Source organism: Piliocolobus tephrosceles, chromosome 1 (assembly GCF_002776525.5).
Source record: "Piliocolobus tephrosceles isolate RC106 chromosome 1, ASM277652v3, whole genome shotgun sequence".
NCBI classification, from domain to species: domain Eukaryota; kingdom Metazoa; phylum Chordata; class Mammalia; order Primates; family Cercopithecidae; genus Piliocolobus; species Piliocolobus tephrosceles.
The window spans coordinates 90,547,714-90,566,686 of record NC_045434.1 but is presented as its reverse complement, the minus strand read 5'-3'; the positions used below and the strand labels follow the sequence as shown (position 1 = coordinate 90,566,686).

At 43.0% G+C, this 18,973-nt stretch overlaps 1 protein-coding gene across 1 annotated transcript in view; it reads right to left on the bottom strand.

The window, feature by feature from the left end:
• The window catches only part of IVL (involucrin), a 1,309-nt gene extending 733 nt beyond the window's left edge, over positions 1–576 (bottom strand). Inside the window, 1 exon segment of the mRNA XM_023214384.2 lies at positions 2–576. Within this exon segment, the coding sequence (XP_023070152.2) occupies positions 2–576 (575 nt within the window).
• Positions 577–18,973: the final 18,397 nt, after the last annotated feature.

Below are 18,973 nucleotides of genomic sequence, written 5' to 3'. Positions count from 1 at the left end.
CTGCCCCTCCTGCTGCTCCAGGTGCTTCAGCTGTCCCTCCTGCTGCTCTGGGAGCTCCAGCTGCCCCTCCTGCTCCTCCAGGTGTTTCAAGTGCCCCTGCTGCTGCTCTGGGAGCTCCAATAGTTGCTCTTTCTTCGTTCCCAGTTGCTCATCTCTCTTGACTAGCTCTTGATCCAGTTGCTGGTCTAAGAGCTTCTTCTCATCTTCCAGCTGTTCCTTTAGCTGCTGATCCATTTGTGCTTTCTCCTGCTTAAGCTGCTGCTCTGGGTTTTCTGCTTTCTGATGTTCCTCATGCTGTTCCCAGTGCTGTTGCTGCAGCTCCTGCTTCTGTGGCTCCTGCTGCAGCTGCTCACATTCTTGCTCAGGCACTCCCTTTACAATAGTCACGTGCTTTTCCTCTTGCTTTGATGGGACCTCCACTGGGAGCTGGACAGACACCTTCTGGCATGGGGGAGGCAGGGGAGTTGGCTGCTTCATTTGCTCCTGCTGGGTATTGACTGGAGGAGGAAGAGTCTTGAGGAGCTCCTGACCGAGGGCAGGGGAGAGGGTCTCTGGCAGTGTGTGTTGCTGAGACATCTTAGAAGCTGTTGTCAACCTGAAAGACAGAAGAGGTCTGATGCACAGGCTGAAGGCAAAGGAAGTAGACGAAACCTTGGAAATCTGCAGAAGTACATAATTTTTTAGCATCACCTCTTCCCTTGGGCAGGGTACTGTCCTACCACCTCTAGACTATCATTTCCCAAAAGCAGCAGAGAGTGAAGGGTGGAAATAGAGAGGAGCAGGAAAGGTCCTCCTAGGAGTCTCCTTGTTCCCAGGTGAGAGCCAACAAGGAGATCTCTCTGCCAGGCTGTTCTGCAAGGGTGGGCCAGGTGCCAGTTCACTGTCTGCTCTTGTCTAGTCCTTGTGTCCACCCTCATCGCTCCACTGACCAAGGAACAGTGATGTGTTCTGGGATTATATCACAGTGAGGAGTAAGACCTTAGGGAACAAAACATCTCTTGGAGAACACCAAGTCCTAGAAAACCAATAGGCTGTGCCAGAGAGGATCCAAGAGGTCACAGTGTGAGCTCCAGACTGGAGACACACGAAATACTCTGGACCTACATCTCCCATTGGAATGCTGTGTGTTTCTGGGAAAGTCACTTAGTCTCCTGGGACTTGGATTTCCCCTATGTAAAGCCAGCAGGTTGGCCTATTCAACCCCAGGGCTCCTTTCTCTCCTGACCTTCTGAAGATTAGTTGCAGTCCTGGTGTCTGGGGTGGGGCTAGCGGGAGCTAGGAGGTTGCTGAGAGTTGGAGCTTGTTCTTCCAAGACTTAAACTTCTAAGTTGAGTTTTCCTGCCCCAGCTCTGCCTAGGTTTCTCCAAATAGAAAGGTTTCCATATCCTGCCATCCCTTCTGTGCAGCATAGCCAAAAGGTAGAAGCTTTTTCCTGAACCCCTCCCTCCATAAAGAAGGCAAAATGATGGTCAGTCAAAAACCCAAGAGATTTAGGAAAGAAATTGACTGCTACTCCCCTCCTCCCTTCCATATTTCTCTCTCACACACAACTCCAAAAATATGGTCACAAGAAAAGATGGGACATAGGATGATTACTCTCTGTTCTGTACTTTTGTGCCAAGGCACTTTTCTCTCAGTACACTGACCTGAGACGCCCTAGAATAAAAGTCCAGCTGAATCCAGCCCCAGATCAATGCCCACCCCCACCCAGGCTGCCCACTCCCACGTCGTATGCTGTTGGAGGTCCCAAGTCCCAACCCTGGTTCTACCATCTGATACTTACCAGACTCACAGTAAGGCTGGGGCAGAGGCTTTGGTGGAGTGCTGAGCTGAGCAGGAGTCAGGGCACTCTTTATATCATTCCCCAGCCTGGCCTCCCTCCAGGTTGAAGGTGATGGACAGGTTTCACCACTTTAGTTGGTCAACTTCCTCTAGCCCCTTCCTGACTCACCACAGGCATCTTAAGCAGCAAACCCTTCAGGGCCCCATTTCCCAGGGACGCACAGCTCCTGCCTGGCCAGAGGATTCTGGGAGCTCAACTATTCCTGTGATGCTTTTATGACCTGGGCGCAGGGAGCAGAGTGAGGCATCCTACTGTTTTGTGACCTTAGTCAAACTTCTGCTCCAAATCTCATTTTTTCCACTTTCACAATGAGTTTGTTCTCATTATTAGGCCGAAAGATTCACTTTCAAGGGCATGAAATGGAAAGTTATGTGTCTTTCAGGGATGTCCAGTCTGGGTCATATGCTTTGGAGATAGAAAGAGTCACTTCCCATGAAGGGATGATATTTTTGGGGTGTTCTCTTGAGCCACAAGCCCATCCTCTCTCAGAATATATTTTTAACTCAATTCTGTGTGGAAATAAACTCTGTCTTTGGTGGGAGAGTCTGACTTTAGGCCAAGTAGAATCAAGTAGAAGACTTCTAGGAGTCCTCTGCTGCTGCCACTTGCTGCCCAACCTCCATGCCCAAGGCTGCAATTAGAGAAGTTCTCAGGAATGCCATGCTCACAAGAACTCCAAAGCATGGCCCACTCTAGGCAAGGAACAAGGCTGAATATACACAATATAAAAATAGGTATTGTTTTTATAATGACAAACCAAACAACTTTCTTAAGTACTTTTTTAAATGCATGAAGGTATAAAGATCAGAATCAAATTCATTTCCTGTTCTAAACCATACTCTAGAAATAGCTTAAAAAATCTTTCAGAGTGGGGATTTGAGCACATCTCTCCCCAGTGCCAACAGTGTGCCAGCACACTTGAAATAACATCCAAACTCATTGCTGTGGTTTAAAAGGCCCTGGGTACCTGGCTTCTGCCTTCCTCTGGGGCCCCAATTCATGCCAATCTCTCCCTGGGGGGTATATTCCTGCCTCACTGAGGGCCTTTGGTTCTTGAGATGAACCCAGAGCTCTCCACCTGGGGGCTTGACACCTGCTCTCCTTCTGCCCACAGGCACCTCCCCAGGTCTCTGGCTCTTTTAAGCCTTTCAGCTTCAGTGGCAATGTTGGGGTTTGTCAGAGATCCTTCTCTGTGTACCATATCTAAAGGATTGGTACTTCATTTCACTTATAACAGTCTAGAGTTATTTTATTTGCATTTGTTCACTTGTTTATTATCTATCTCTTCCACTGGAAAATAAGCTAAGAGCAGGGTATACCTGGTATGTTTTCCACTGTGCCCCTAGAACGTATCAAAACCACTGCATACAATATGTGCTCTACAAGTATTCAGTGAAGAACAGTGAATCTTACCACCCGAAAATAATGACTATTAAACATTTTAGTGTTGATCAATGTTTATATGTGTGTGTCTGTATGTATGTGTAAAAACAAAACTGATTTATTTCTTCCCCTTCTTTTTAATGGTTGGTTAATAGTTTATTATATGGACATCATTCATTTAAACTCTCTTTTTTACAATCTAATCCAAAAAGAAGGAATTATAAAGACAATACTCAGTGGGGCTAATTTTGAGAAGTGTCTTGATTCCCCATAGTTTTCCTGACAGGCACCTTTCTCTTAACGCCAAGTAAATCTGTTTAAAGCACTAATTTTGTCATATTCCTGGATCATGTCTAAAAAGACAGATGGAGGACTCACAAGGGACCCTTGGTTTCTGCAATGCTATCATCTCCTCACGACCTCTCTGTTCCCTGAGCCCACCCTGGGACCTCATATTCTTTTTCCCATAGAACAGGGACTGTGCCATTTTCTGGGGCAGAGGAAGCACAACCCCACTCTGCCTTGAAGAACTAATCAAGCATCCTTACTTCGGCACTGATGCCCTTGTGCTCTGCTGCTGACCTCATCTGGGGGAAATCTGCCTCTTCCCAGCCCGTGACAGTCAGTCCAGGGCAGCAGACTTGGATCAAGGAAGTCACACCGGTCTTATGGGTTAGCAGGGGCTCAGTATCTGCCAGATCTGCCTCCCGCCCTCTGACTCACGGCATAATAAGAGTCTTAAGGAGAAGATGGTATGTGTGAGCCTTTGACTGCTGGGCAAAGCTAGTGTGTGGGAAAGAGGGCAGTGGATAAAACTGAGGGAGTGTTTGTGTGTGTGTGTGTGTGTGTGTGTGTGTGTGTGTGTGTCTATTCAAGGGAGGGGTTGGGGAGACCTCAACATTCTAGGGCTGAGAAGTCCCATATTCTGCCCACAGGTTGCCCATTTGGGAGACAGGCATTCATGTATATGGGGGAGGTTCTTTCACTGCCCGTCTGAATGACCTCATAAGCTCCAGGTCCACATGACAAGTCTGGGTAACTGTCCAATCCCCACCCAACATAATGAGGATGAGCTCATATCCCATGACACATAGAGAAGCTTTGGCCCCAGCTCTGCCCCAGCCCAAGGATGCCCTGGCTATTTCAGATTTGGAGGCAGAAACTGGCTGGTTTGTCTCTCTCCTGAGTGAGGCAACCTATTTGAACTGTTGCTTAGTTGTAGGGGGCAGAAGAAATTGGTCATGGTGATTCACTGTCCTGTGGGGAGGGATGCTGAGGACAGCTCTTAGCAGGTTGCCATAGAGGTCATGACAGATGGTCCTGGAAAGTGACTTGGGCCAGAAAATCGTGTATTCTTGTCTTGGATAGCCATGCCTTGTCTGCTTCCTGGTATGGCACTGCCCCATGCTCTGAGGCTGCTAGCCTCCTCTCCCTCTCACAGGCCTCCTCCTCTCCCCAGGGCACTGTCTCCTACATCGGTGGCTCTCGGTCTGCAACGTGCACTAGTTGCCTCCCCAGACACAATTTTTTTTTTTTTTTTTTTGAGACAGAGTCTCACTCTGTCTCTCAGGCTTGAGTGCAGTTGTGCAATCTTGGCTCACTGCAACCTCTGCCTCCCCAGTTCAAGTGATTCTCCTGCCTCAGTCTCCTGAGTAGCTGGGACTACAGGCATGCACCAATATGCCCAGCAAATTTTTGTATTTTTAGTAGGGGTGGAGTTTCACTATGTTGGCCAGGCTGGTCTCGAAATCTTGACTTCATGGTCCGCCCGCCTGAGCCTCCCAAAGTGTTGAGATTACAGGTGTGAGCCACCGTGCCCAGCCTTCCCCACAAACTTTGAATCCTCCTCGTCTTTCTCCATTGTGTCCTGGGACTGACCTTGGCTCTTCTCTCACCTTTTGTGTCCGTCTGCTGTTCAAGGAAGGGAGATGAGACCAAAAAAGGGCCAAGAGGACTGACTCATCCTTTCTGGGCTTCTGGGTGGATCTGTCTGTCCTGACCTGCTTTCCTCTCTTACATCTTCTTATAGCTTTCTCTCCTGGGCCTGTTGGATCACTGGATCTCAGTCACCAGTGCTGGCCTTTGCTTTTGGATCTGAGAGCTGTGGAAGGACAGTCAGCTCTGCTCTTGGTGGCAGCAAGAGGAGCCGAGGCGTAAAGGCTGTCAGTAGTAGAGAAAAGAGACACTCAGTGTCCCCTTCTCCAACTAAAGGAAATTTCCTCCCCTTTGGGCTCATTGTTTGGGAAATCACATTTTGTACGGTTGATTCTCTGTGCCAGAAGACAGCAGAATGTCTGAGATGGAGGAATCCTCAGAGAATGCATGGGAAATGCCTTACACTGTGCCTGGTGCATAAGAGCTTCTTTATTTATCTAATAATAACTAATAATAATAACTTAAATTCACAATATGTATATTCATAGAAACAGAAAGCAAACTGATGGTTGTCAGGAAGTGAGGGGAAGAGAGAATGGGATGTAGCTGCTAAAGGGGATCATGAAAATGTTATAGAACTACATAGGGTTGGTGGTTGCATAATATATGAATGTACTAAACATCACCGAATTGTTCACTTTAAAATGGTAACTTTATGTTATATGAATTGTACCTCAATAAAAAAAGAAGTAATGCCTTTGCCTAATACCAGGTCACAAGGTAAAGTTGTTAATATAATTGATGCGTCCATTCAACCAACACTTACTGAGCCTCTACTATGTGCAAGGCATTGGAGATAGGGTTATGAATAGAAAACACACACAGTCCCTGCCTTCAAGTAGCTTAAAATGTAGGTGTTCCTTATTACATAGGAGCTTCTTAACACACATATGCCTACTTCCCACCATTGGGGCTCATCTGTATTCTGACAGGAATTGAAGTCTGGAGAGAACATGAGTTGTCCAAGAGCCTACAGCAAGGCTGTGATAGAGCTGGTCTGGAACCCATGTGTCCTGACCTCCTCCCCATCAGGCTGCCTTGCTAGGTGCTTGAGCATCTGATGGCTGTGACAGGTTGCACTAGGTGACTTCAAAGACACATTCCAGCTCTGTGAGTCAGTCACTTACTCCAACATGGCCAGTTCTGGGTTTTCTGGAGGGAGTGCCAGTTTTCTCTGGCTCTCATTCAGCCAAAATGCCCTTGGGATGACCCTCTTTAGTCCTGGGAATAGGGAGCTCCACTTTCTGGCTGGGTCTGGTGTTTAAGCTTATTTCAGCCTAATCCAATCTGAAAGAATGTTACTGTTCAATAGTGGGCACTGACTTTGCCGTCAGCCAGGCCTAGGTTTGAATTGCACCTGCATGTCTTTTTATCTGGACAAGACATTTCTTACCTCTGTGAATTTCAGTTTCCTTGTCTGTAAAATGGGGATACTAACAACTCCTTAGAATTCTGTGAGAATTTGGAGAGGCAATATATGTACTTAGCACATAGGTTGTACTCAGGAAGTTGGCTATTTTATCCTTGGGGGCCATTGCAAAGGTTTGCTGGTGGATTACAGTGTGTTACCTACCTAAAGATAGTTTTAAGGATGTAAGTTATTTAAAGTTCATCAACTTTAACTAACTCATTTTGCCCATGAAAAACATGAAGCCCCACAGTCACATAGTGCATGGGAGTAGCATGGGGAGGGGAGCCAGGTCACCTGCCTTCCCATTTGCTGCTCCTTCCAGTCTGCTGCTGCTAGGCCTCAGGTGACGATTCAGCCCAGGATGTGAGACTCTGTCTTGTGCTTTGATGACAGCCTATGTGCACTGAGTGTGCTCACATGAGTGGGAATCATGGGGACATTAAGGTGGCTTTGCATTTCTAGAGGACGATGGTACATGGAGGGGCCTGGGATCTGCATGGGCAGAGGATAGACAGTGGTTTGGAGCAAAATTTTTATCTGGAAAAAGGAATATAGTAATAGAGTAAGGAGTGTACACACAGTCACAGCCTATCAAGTCAGAGATAGAAGGTAGGTTTCAGCCAAGCACATGCAATGGAGATGATAGGCAAATTACCATGTGGGGTAAGACCTCACAGGGCTGTGTGAAAAAGAAGAAGGCAGGGCTGTGAGGAGCACAGCTTGGTTGGGGGCATCCAGGAGTGGCAGGGCCCTTGGGTGCAGGGAATGGGGGAGGGACATTTCAGAGGGGAGAAAGAGACAGTCACAGAATAAAAGGGGAGCACAGGGACCAAGTCCAGCCATGAAGCCTCCCTCGAAAGTGTCCTCAAATGTCAGACAAGTAGATGTAAGGGATCAGGGATTTTCCAGGACTTTGCCCAGCTTCCTGATTTATCACTTCCCACTCCTTCTTTCTCCCTTGCTAATTAGAGAGTGGTGGGGGATACCTGATCCTGCATTAGCTGCCTCTTGAGAGGCATAATTGCTCTTACAATTACTCCTAAAGGCAGTTGCAGAGGCCACTCAGATGCATGTGTTTGAGCATGTGCATGCATGTGTGTGTGTGGCTCGTGACACACATTTTGTGAGCTGCCCACATTTTCCTGCCTGGCATGGGCCCTGGTGAGCCGCCCATGAACTAGTCTGTATTTATGGACAGTTTGTCACAAAGCTATCTGACTGCTCCAGGCCACTAGATGAGTTGGTCTGTTCCAAAGTAGAAAATAGTGCCTATCTCTGCCTCCCTAAGGTACATGTCCTCTGCTTACTGTCTCATATTAAACTAGGTACCAACGCTCAGAGTCAGGGCATGTGCAGGTCTCTGGGACCTCAGCTGAGCCAGTGTTCTGGGGAGGGCCCTGGCCTATCCTCCCTGTCTGACAGGGAGATACAACCCCTGATCTCAGGATGCTCTAGATTAGTAGAGGATCCTGATTCTGCCCTCACGGAACACCTAACCTTACAGACAGACAGGTGCAGAAACAGAGGTGGGTGCAATTCAGTGCCATGCCAAGTGAGCACTCAACTAACTTTACATGGATGCAGGTATAAACAGAAACAGGGCTTGGGAAGTCTCCCTGGAGAGAATGCAGAGGAAAGTGCAAAGGCAACAGGTCTTCCAAACCTGCTGTTTGCTAGACACTGTGCATCAACCCCCCATTCACTCTCATGTAATAATCCTTTATGCTTTACAGAGGAGGAGCTGAAGCTCAGAGTAGTGTAGCAGCTGGTCAGTGCTCCCAAAGCCAGCAGATTGATGAAGCTCAAGTCCCTGTGCTCCCAAGCCACCTTCTCCCCTGGGGGCAGAGATGTCCACCAAATGTGATAGACACTGAATCCTGGTATGCCCCAGTAAGAAAGAGCCCAGGGCTTCTATAGGGCATGACAGGACAGCTGCAAGTCAGAAGACAGGTAAGCTGGAAATTGCTGGAGTAGCTGCAAAGTTATTTTCTTGCCACTCAGGTTTTACTAGAAAGCCTGCTTGGGGTGGAGTGGGCAGGAAGGGGAGAGAGCCCATTACCTCTCATAGGCTAGTACTTGCATGCTCAGCTCCAGCTACCTTTCCTTCTCCCCGTACCTCTCCTACCTCTGCCAGGAGCCCTAGGCCCAGTAACCCCAGGGCCACCTCTCTACCCTGCTTAGAGTCCAAGTCCGGGGATACTAGTGCTGGAGGGGCCTTCAGGGCATGGACAGTGTAACCCTCGCTTTACAGAGGGTGACATAATCTCAAGAGGAGAACACAGAAAGGCAGGGCAGATCTCCAAGTCCCAGGTCTGTGGACCTTGTGCTTTCCATCGTTCCTGTCTGCTAGAAATGGCTTTCCTGCCTTCTTTCCTATTGATTGATTTTTTATTCAACTGCTGTTTTTTGAGAGCTTCTTTGTGTGCCCGTGTTCTAGGACCTAGGGTATAGCATCCACCAGAACAGGCAAAATTTCCTGCCCTGCTAGAGCTTTCATTCCAGCGGGGGTTGGAGGAGTTATGCAAAATAAACACACACCTGAAATATAAATCAAGGTATGCAAAATAAACACATATCTGAAATTTAAATCAAGTTAAATGTTCAGAAATTCTGTGTAGAAAAATGTAGCAAGAAAGAGGTTTACCGAGTGCTGGAGGAGGACGATGTCATTTATTTTAAATGGGGTAGCCAGGGAAGGCCTAACACAGGAACCTGGAGAAAACCAGGAGGTCAGCATGAGGATGAGTGCAGGGACAGGGCACAACATGGGCAGCATCCCGGAGGCAGGAGTGCTCTGGAACCAGTAAGGAGGCTGGTGTGGCTGGGGCTGAGGGAACAAGGGAAAGAGTTTTGAGAGACAAGGTTGGAGGCTTGGGTAGAGGTGAGCAGTGGGGAGGAATCATGTAGCAACTTTAGCTTTACAGTCAATGAGATGAGAAGCCACAGATCAGTGACATTATCTGACTTAGTTTTAAAAGGCGCTCTCTGGCAGGGGTGGAAGCAAGTTGAACTCTTAGAGGAACTGTAGGAATTTAGTGATGGCTTGGAAGTAGGGTGGTAGCAGTAGAGGCGGAGAGAGGTGAGCAGAATATAGATATGTTTGGATCCTAGAACCAATGAGACTTATATCTTACAAATAAAATAAGATATAAAATATCAGTGGGAAACAACCTGAATGACCATAAGGATTCATTAACAGAGATGGGGAAGACCACAGGTGGGGCTGGTTTTGTTTTGTTTTGATTTTTTTGAGATGGAGTTTCACTTTTGTTGCCCAGGCTGGGGTGTAATGGCATCATCTCGGTTCACTGCAACCTCCGTCTCCTGGGTTCAAGCGATTCTCCTGCCTCAGCCTCCTGGGTAGCTGAGATTACTGGTGCACGCCACCACGCCTGGCTAAGTCTTGTATTTTTAGTAGAGACGGGGTTCCACCATGTTGGCCAGGATGGTCTCAAACTCCTGACCTCAGGTGATCCACCCGCCTTGGCCTCCCAAAGTGCTGGGATTACAGGCGTGAGCCACTGTGTCTGGCCGAGGTGGTGGTTTATGGAAAAGGTCAGCAGTTTGTCCTTTGAAACATGTTAAGCTTGAGACACCTATTAGACACCCAAGCAGAGTTGTCAAGTAGGCAGTTAGAGATACTAGTTGTGAATTCAGGAAGAGGTTTATGCTGTGGAAATACATTTGGAAATCATCAGTATATAAATGGCATTTGAAGACATGAGCCAGGATGAAATCACCAAGGGAATGAATATGGAGAGGAAACACACGAGGCTCAAGCATAATCCCCTGAATCACTCCAGCGTTGAATGATCAGCGAGATATGAAGAAAAAGTTCAGGAAAATTGAGAAGGGAAAGAGCAGACAGAGAGTTAAGAAACACGGTAGGATAATGTGGTGTTCTAGAAGACAAGTGGACACATTGCCAAGGAGGAGGGATGAACAGTGAGGCAAATGCTGTACAGATATGTGGAATCTAATAAAGTCAAATTTGTAGAAGCAGAGAGTAGAGCAGGGGTTTTCAGGAACTGGTGGGGGGAGCTGGGGAAATGGGGAGATGTTGGTCAAAGGGTACAAACTTTCAGTTCTAAGATGAACAGTTCTGGGGACCTAAGGTACACCCTAAGTCCTGATGGATGTGTTAATTCATTTGATTGTGGCAATTATTTCACAACGTGCACATATGGCAAAGCATCACATTGTACAGCTTGAGTACATAGAATCTTTGTCAATTAAACATGTTTTAAAAGATAAGGACTAAGAATGCCCATTGGATCGGGCAACACAGAGGCCATTAGTGACCTTGACACTGGCAGTCTAAGGCAGTGGTGAGGATGAAAGCCAGATTGGGGTGGATTCAAGAAAGAATGAGAAGAGAGGGCTTGGGAACAGCGAGGATAGAGACCATTGTTAAAAATATTGTTAAGAGAAGCAGATACATGGAGCAATAGCCAGTGCTGACTCTATTTCTCCAGCTCCTTGTAAATTCTGCTCATTACCCCACCCTTCCTCCCCATTAAAGCTGTTACTGACACACCAAATCCCATGATGCCCTGACTGTTCCACAACCCCTGTTCATTTCCACCTCACCTCCCCACTCCTCAGCTCCTACTTGTGGAGGGTTTGGATCCAGCCTTGCAGTTTTCCACTTGTTCTCTGTTTCTGGAGAGCTCGGCTGCAAATATCCCAGTGAATTACTTCTTTATGTCATTCAGATCTCTATCCAAATGTCAATTTTCTGAGATAGCTCCTTTAGCCTCTCTAAAATATTAGGTTGGTATGAAAGTAAGTGGGGCTTTTGTGTTGTTGAAATTTGCCTTTTTTTTATCGGAATACATTCTTGAGTAAATGTGGTTATGTTATACATCATTTTAATGTACACTTCTCACTTGATGTTTTTGCTAATGACTTATTACTTTCTGTTTATTTTATATTTATTTTAGACTATGGAAGTGATGTTAGACAAAGGCAAATTCAAGCAATTTTCTTATTCAAGTTCAAAATGGGTCATAAAACAGTGCAGACAACTTGCAACATCAACAGCACGTTTGGCCCAGACACTGCCAACAGACGTACAGTGCAGTAGTGGTTCAAGAAGTTTTGCAAAGGAAACAAGAGCCTTGAAGATAAGGAGTGTAGTGGCTGGCCATAAGAAGTTGACTATGACCAGTGGAGAGGAATCATCCAAGCTGATTCTTTTTCAACTACACAAGAAGTTGCTGAAGAATTCAATGTTGACCATTCTATGTTATTCAGCATTTGAAGCAAATTAGAAAGGTGAAAAAGCTCGATAAGTGCGTCCCTCATGAGCTGAGCAGAAAAAAAAAAAAAAAACGATTGTTTTTCAAGCATTGTTTTCTCTTATCTTATGCAACAACGGACCATTTCTTCATCGGATTGTGGCATGCGAAGAAAAGTGGATTTTATATGACAACTGGTGACAGCCAGCTCAGTGGTTGGACCTAGAAGAAGCTCCAAAGCACTTCCCAAAGCCAAACTTGCACGAAAAAAGGTCATGCTCACTGTTCGGTGGTCTGCTGCCGGTCTGATACACTACAGCTGTCTGAATCTCAGCGAAACCATTACATCTGAGAAGTATGCTCAGCTAATTCGTGAGATGCACCAGAAACTGCAACACCTGCAGCCAGCATTCATCAACAAAAACGGCCCAATTCTTCTCTACAACAATGCCCAGCTGCTTGTCACACAACCAACACTTCAAAAGTTGAATGAATTGGGCTACAAAAGTTTTGCCTCATCTGCCATATTCACCTGACCTCTTGCCAACCGACTACCACTTCTTCAAGCATCTTGACAACATTTTGCAGGGAAAATGCTTCCACAACCAGCAGCATGCAGAAGATGCTTTCCAAGAGTTTGTCGAATCCTGAGTCATGGATTTTAATGCTACAGGAAAGAGCAAACTTATTTCTTATTGGCAAAAATGTGTCGATTGTCATGGTTCCTATTTTGATTAATAAAGATGTATTTGAGCCTAGTTATAATAACTTGAAATTCACAATCCAAAACTGCAATTACACTTGATTCTCTACCCCATGCCCTTCTTCATCTCATTATAGCACTCACCACTATTGGAGCTTGTGTTATTTGTTGTGTTCTTGCCTCCCTAGAATGTTAAGTTCATGAGAGCTGGGCCCTTGACTGTATTTGGCTTCTTGACCTCCCCAACACCTAGAACTGTGCTTGATGCATAGTCTCTCCAATACATCTAATATGACACCTTTCTAAATTTTTGTTGAAGAAATGAGTACTCCTGTCAAAAAGATATAAATGCATTTTCCCATAAATAAACTTAACTTCTAATATCCAGTCACTATCCTTGATTGCAGAAAACAATGTACTCAACTCCTAGTAAACTCAGTCAACTCTGGCTTTCCCTCATGCAATGCAGAATCTCCTCTCCCGCTCCTTTTCCCCTTACCAGAGATTCATTTAAGACTGCTTTGTGGAGAGCATATACTTTTAGATCTCTGCAATAAATCCCCAAAGCCTACTTAGAAACTTAAGAGTCTTTGTCCAGAGGATCCAGCTCTAGATCCTCCCCTGAGTAGTATGTGATGCTGACTAGATGGGATGGCTTCTGAGGAAGCTTCCTGTGAGAGAAAAGACAGGCTTGCAGTATTCCAGAATTTCATCTCCCTAAATAGTCTCTCCATTTTTTGGCAATGGTAATTATATGACTTTGTAAACATCCCTTTCTTCCCACTAATAACCCCAAGCTCCCAAGAACAAAGACAAGACCCAATTTTTTCCTGCTTCATCTGCCCTGCACTTGCTTGGTGGGTTTCCTGTGCTTAGAGTTTCATCCCTTTATTCTTTTCCTCTGGTTCCGTGACATAAGAAATTACAACCATTCCTTACTCCTGTTTCTAAGCAGCTCTGAGCAAATGACTGTTTGGCGATGAGGCCAAACAGAAATGGGAAGTCTCCACATAGGGATGAGGCAAGGAAAGGCAGGCCTGGCATTTCCACAGGCTCTGGATGGCTGATACAGCTAAGCCAGTCCAGCTCTCCTGAGGAGTCTGCCCTGTGCCCACCTCCAGGAGGCAGACAAAGGTGGAGGGGAGGGGAGCTGCACCCAGGGGGTTTGCAGTGTGATTTTACATGAGGAAGGAGGAACATTTTGTCAGGCCAAGGCTCAAGGACCCAATCTTCTGTGTTTGACCTGGTATTGCAGCCCTCTTGGCCTTGCACAACGCAAACATCTCTGCTATGTGAATCATTATACTGGTATTTTAAAATAGAATTTATATTTTTTTGTTTGAAATGAAACACAACCACTTCATCCAGTGCTTAACCAAGAAAAAATCAGTTGATCCAGTGTTGAGTGCAGGAGGAACTAGTTGTGCTGAACTTCCAGAGACACCTTTGTAACTTGACTTTTCTGTCATTGAAATTATTCCCCTTTATACAAAGTGCTTCTTTGGCTTTCCTTCCCTCACTGCCCACTGCATATAGCCTTTTAGAGTGGAGTGCATCAGTGTCCTAATATTAGGGCTGTCATCTTCTGTTTCAGAAGCAGTTTGGCAGCTTTGAAGCTCTGTATCTCAGGGATCATCCACCCCAAATTTCAGTATTTATTTCCATCACACCATGGCTTCTCACTAGTATTTAGTGAAGGGTCAGAGAGCTTTCTTACCATGTATTTTAAAAGCCTCCAGCCCTATTCATAGCCTCCTGAGCCATTGCAGTTGCACCTAACCCACAACCAGATTTTGGTTGCATCCAACCCACAATCAGATTCATATCCACTGCAGCCTCAGCAAAGTGTACCTGTCTTTAGTTTTCACTCCATGAGGATGCAGTCAGGGAGGAGTCCAAGGAGACTCCTGGAGAAAGGATATATGGGCAGGAAAGATTAGGTTGTTGGAGTTAGAAAAAAACGTGCTTCCTACCATCACAACACTTACACCTTTGTATCTGCTTTTCTGTCTTGCTCTCTGCGCTGTAAGCATCACAAAACAGACTTGATTTATTTATTTCCATGTCTGAAGTGCATCACCTAGAACCTTGCAGTTATTTGATGCTCAAACAAATAATTGATAAAACAAAGTGAACTACCACTCCTGGTAAAGATAAAGTAAAAGGGGCCAGATTTACCCTTCCACCAAAAAAGAAAAAAATACCTGAGACAGTGGTTGTCAAGATACTAGACACACCAGGCAACGAAGGACAGTGAACCTTGACAGACAGATGAGGCGAGCCCTGATTGTTCCAGCTTACTCTCAGAGAGTTTGCAAGCTGCTGTGCCGAAGGGGAATCCAGACAGGGCCTGGCTATCTCCCTGAGTGGAGACAGAACTGGGAGGCTGGGATGCCAAGGCAGCTAGAATTTGCAGAACACCAGAGAGAAGAGAACTGTGCGCAGAGAGAACTCTATAGATCTGCAGAAGATTCTTCCTGAGTCTTCAATTGAGTACTATAGGCACATTCATGTGAAGAAATCACATGAGACAGGAGAAAGAATTACTTCAAAGAATTAAGAAGAAAAATCCCTGGAGCCCACAGGGCCAGAAATACTTTCTGTTTCTACTAGCCAGACTGGAAAAATGTGTAACTCACATGGTTTCAGATAGGGTACTCAGAAGGGTTATGCTTCAGTAGTGGGTACAATTTAGTTTCAGATTAAATGCCTTTCTGGTCTTAAAAAAGATCTGAAAGAATCATACTGCTGCCAGGTAACTTAACTGTATCTCAATACAGAGCTTAAGTATATTTATTGGGACATAAAGATGTTTAGCACCCAGAAAGACAAAATTCACAATGTCTGACTTCCAATTACAAATTGCCAGGCATGCAAAGAAATAGTAAAATGTCATCAATAACGATAGAAAAATAAAAGCAACCCAGAAAAGATGTAGGATTTGTAGACAAGAGCATTGAAACAATTATTACCAATTCATTCTGTATGTTTAAATACAAAAAAACTCAAATACGAAACATCAGTGAGGTGTGGGAAAATTTTGAGCAGCCTAATGTAAGAACAGTTGAAATCCTTGAATGATGGGGTGGATGGGGAATTACCAAAATTGTTCAAAATTGGCAGGGTGCTGTACATCCACAAATTCAAGAAACAAGAAACATGAAGAAAATTATACCAAGGCACAAGGACAACACAATTGCTTCAAACATATGATAAAATAATCATAAAAATAGCCAGAGATAAATAGACATGTCACTTAGGAAAGTCACATGACGATGGGGAAAAGGAACAAATGACAACAAATTTCTTTCTAGAAACAATACAAGCCAGAAAACAGTGAAGCGACATCCTTAATGTAATGAAAGAAAAAATACACAACAGAACAAACAATAACAAAAAACTGGAAAACTATATTTCTATATCCAGCAAAATATATTTTTAAAATGATATAAAGATTTTTTCAGACATTTAAAAGCTGAAATAATTTCTCACCAGCAGACTATGAATCATACAAAATTTTAAAGGAACTCCTCAGGATGAAGGAAAATAATATCAAATGGGACTATGGATCTATACAACAGAAGAACACCATAAATGGTAAATACCTGGATAAAACAAAAAAACTGTTTTCTTATAATTCAAACCTACAGGAGGAATAAATAACTACTTAAAGCAAAATTGAGAGCAATGTATTATGAATATTTTTAATATATGTAAAATAAAAATGTGTTATAATAATAGCACAAAGATCAGAAGGAGAAAAATGGAAGTATGTAGTTTACAGGTTCTGATACTGTAAGGAAAGCAGTATACCATAAAGGTGGACTATACAAAGTTAAAAATCTAAACAATAAAATCCTGATGCAACTACCAAAATAACACAAAAAAGTTACAGAGATTAAGTCAATGAAGGAGATGAGATGGGATTCTATAAAAGGCTCAATTCAAAAAAATGAGTAAGACAAAAGAAAACAAAAATAGGTGAGACAGAGAAAACAAACAGCAAGATAGTAGATTTAAACACAACCATATTTACTAATCACAGTAACACTATTGATCTTAGTACTCCAATTAAAAGCCATAAATTATCAGATCAAATAAAAAAGACTCACCTATATATTGCTTGGAAGGGACCCACTTTAAACATAAAGACATAAATGGGTTAAAAGCAAAATAATGGGGGAAATGTCTTGTTAATACTAATCAAAAGAAAGCAAATGTGGATATATTGACTTCAAAGTAGATTTCAGAGCTAAGATTTTACCAGGGATAAAGAAGGTAATTTTGTAATAATAGAGGCAACACATGAAAAGGACACAATAAATCTTAAATCTTCATGCTTCTAATAAGAGAGCCTCAAAATACATGAAGTGAAAACTGCTAGAATTGAAAGAAACTATAGAATAATTCAAAATTATGGTCAGACATTTCAATGCTACACATTTAATACTTGATAAACAAGTAACCAGAAAATAAGTAGAGATGTAGAAGACTCGAATCACATAGTCAAACAAATTAGTCTAATTGACATTTACAGAACACTCCATCCTACAACAGTAGGATACACTTTCTCTTCAACTGCACATGAAGCATTTACCAAGATAGAGCATATTCTGAGTCATAAAATAAATCTCAGTGAATTAAAAAAAAATTCAAGTCATGTAAAGTATGTTATTTGACTGCAGAGGAATAAAATTAGAAATCAAAAACAGAAATATATCTTGGAAAATCTCACAGCATTTTGAAAATAAATAAAAACACTTCTAATTAACCCATGGATCAAAGTAAATCAAAAGGGAAAACAAGAACTCCTTTGAACTAGAAACAGAAACAACGTTCCAAAATTTTTTGGTTGTAGCTAAAACAATACCTAAAGAAAATTTTCTAACATTAAATACCCATATTAAAAAAGAAAAGATTTCAAATAATAACCTCAACTTTCACCTTAATAAATTAGAAAAAAGAACAAATTACACTCCAAATAAGCAGAAAAATGGAAATAATAAAGATCAGAGTAAAAATAAATGAAATAGAAAACCAGAAACCACATAAAAAACTATGAAACAAAAAGCCAGGGCTTTGAGAAGATTGATTAAATTGATGAAAATACTATCTAAACTAAGTAGGAAATACAGAGAGAAGATGTAAATTACCAATACAGGAATGAAAGAAGTAAGGTTACTACAAATTCCACATATGTTAAAAATAATAAGGACATCTTATGAATAAATTTGTACCAATAAATTTTAAAACCTAGCTGAAATAGATGATTTTCTTGAAAGACAAAAAGTGGTAAAATTCATTCAAAAGTAAGTAGATAATTCTAAAAACTAAAATCAATTAAAGAAATTGTATTTTCTGTTACAAACCTTCCCACAAAGAAACCTCGAGGCACAGATAATGACATCTGGGTTCCATCAAATGTCTAAGGAAGAAATCACACCAATTCTCCACAAACTGCTCCAGAAAATTGAAGAGAACACTTTTTATTTCATAAGGACAGCATTACTTTGATACCAATATCAGACAAAAATATTACAAAAAAGAAAACTACCAAGAAGTGCAATATCCCTTATTAACATAAAGCCAAAGCTTCTTAGCAAAATTTTAGCAAACCAAATCCAAAAATATAAAGAAGATAATACATTGTGATCAAAGAGGGCTTATCTCTGGCGTGCAAGGTTCTTTTAACATTCAAAAATCAATCAATGTAATTCACCACGTTAGCAGACTAAAAATAAAAAAAAAATATGATCATCTCAATAGATGTAGAAGTAGCATTTTTCAAAATCCAACATTCACTTCTGTTATAAACTCTCAACAAAGTAGAAAAAGAAGGGACATCTTCAAGTGGCAAAACAGAATGATAGAATACATCGGAAAGAAAGAAGTCAAATCTGTGCTTAGAAGGCATGATCATTTGTATAGAAAATCTTATGACATTTACGTGAAAGTTGTAAAAACTAAAAAACAGTACACAGGCCGGGCACGGTGGCTCATGCCTATAATCCCAGCACTTTGGGAGGCCGAGGTGGGCGGATCACCTGAAGTCAAGAGTTCAAGACCAGTTTGGCCAATGTGGTGACACCCTGTCTCTACTAAAAATACAAAAATTAGCTGGCATGGTGGCACGCGCCTGTAATCCCAGCTATTCAGGGGGCCGAGGTGGGAGAATTGCTTGAGCTTGGGAGGTAGAGTTTGTGGTGAGCCCAGATTGTGCCACTGTACTCCATCCTGGGTGACAGAGTGAGACTCCATTTCAGAAAAAAAGAAAGAAAGAAAGAAAGAAAGAAAGAAAGAAAGAAAGAAAGAAAGAAAGAAAGAAAGAAAGAAAGAAAGAAAGAAAGAAAAGCTATACACAAGTTTAATATATAAAAAGAATTGCATTTCTGTCTATTAACTGAATTATCAGAAACCAAAATAAAAATATCATTTATAATACAATCAAAGTATATCAA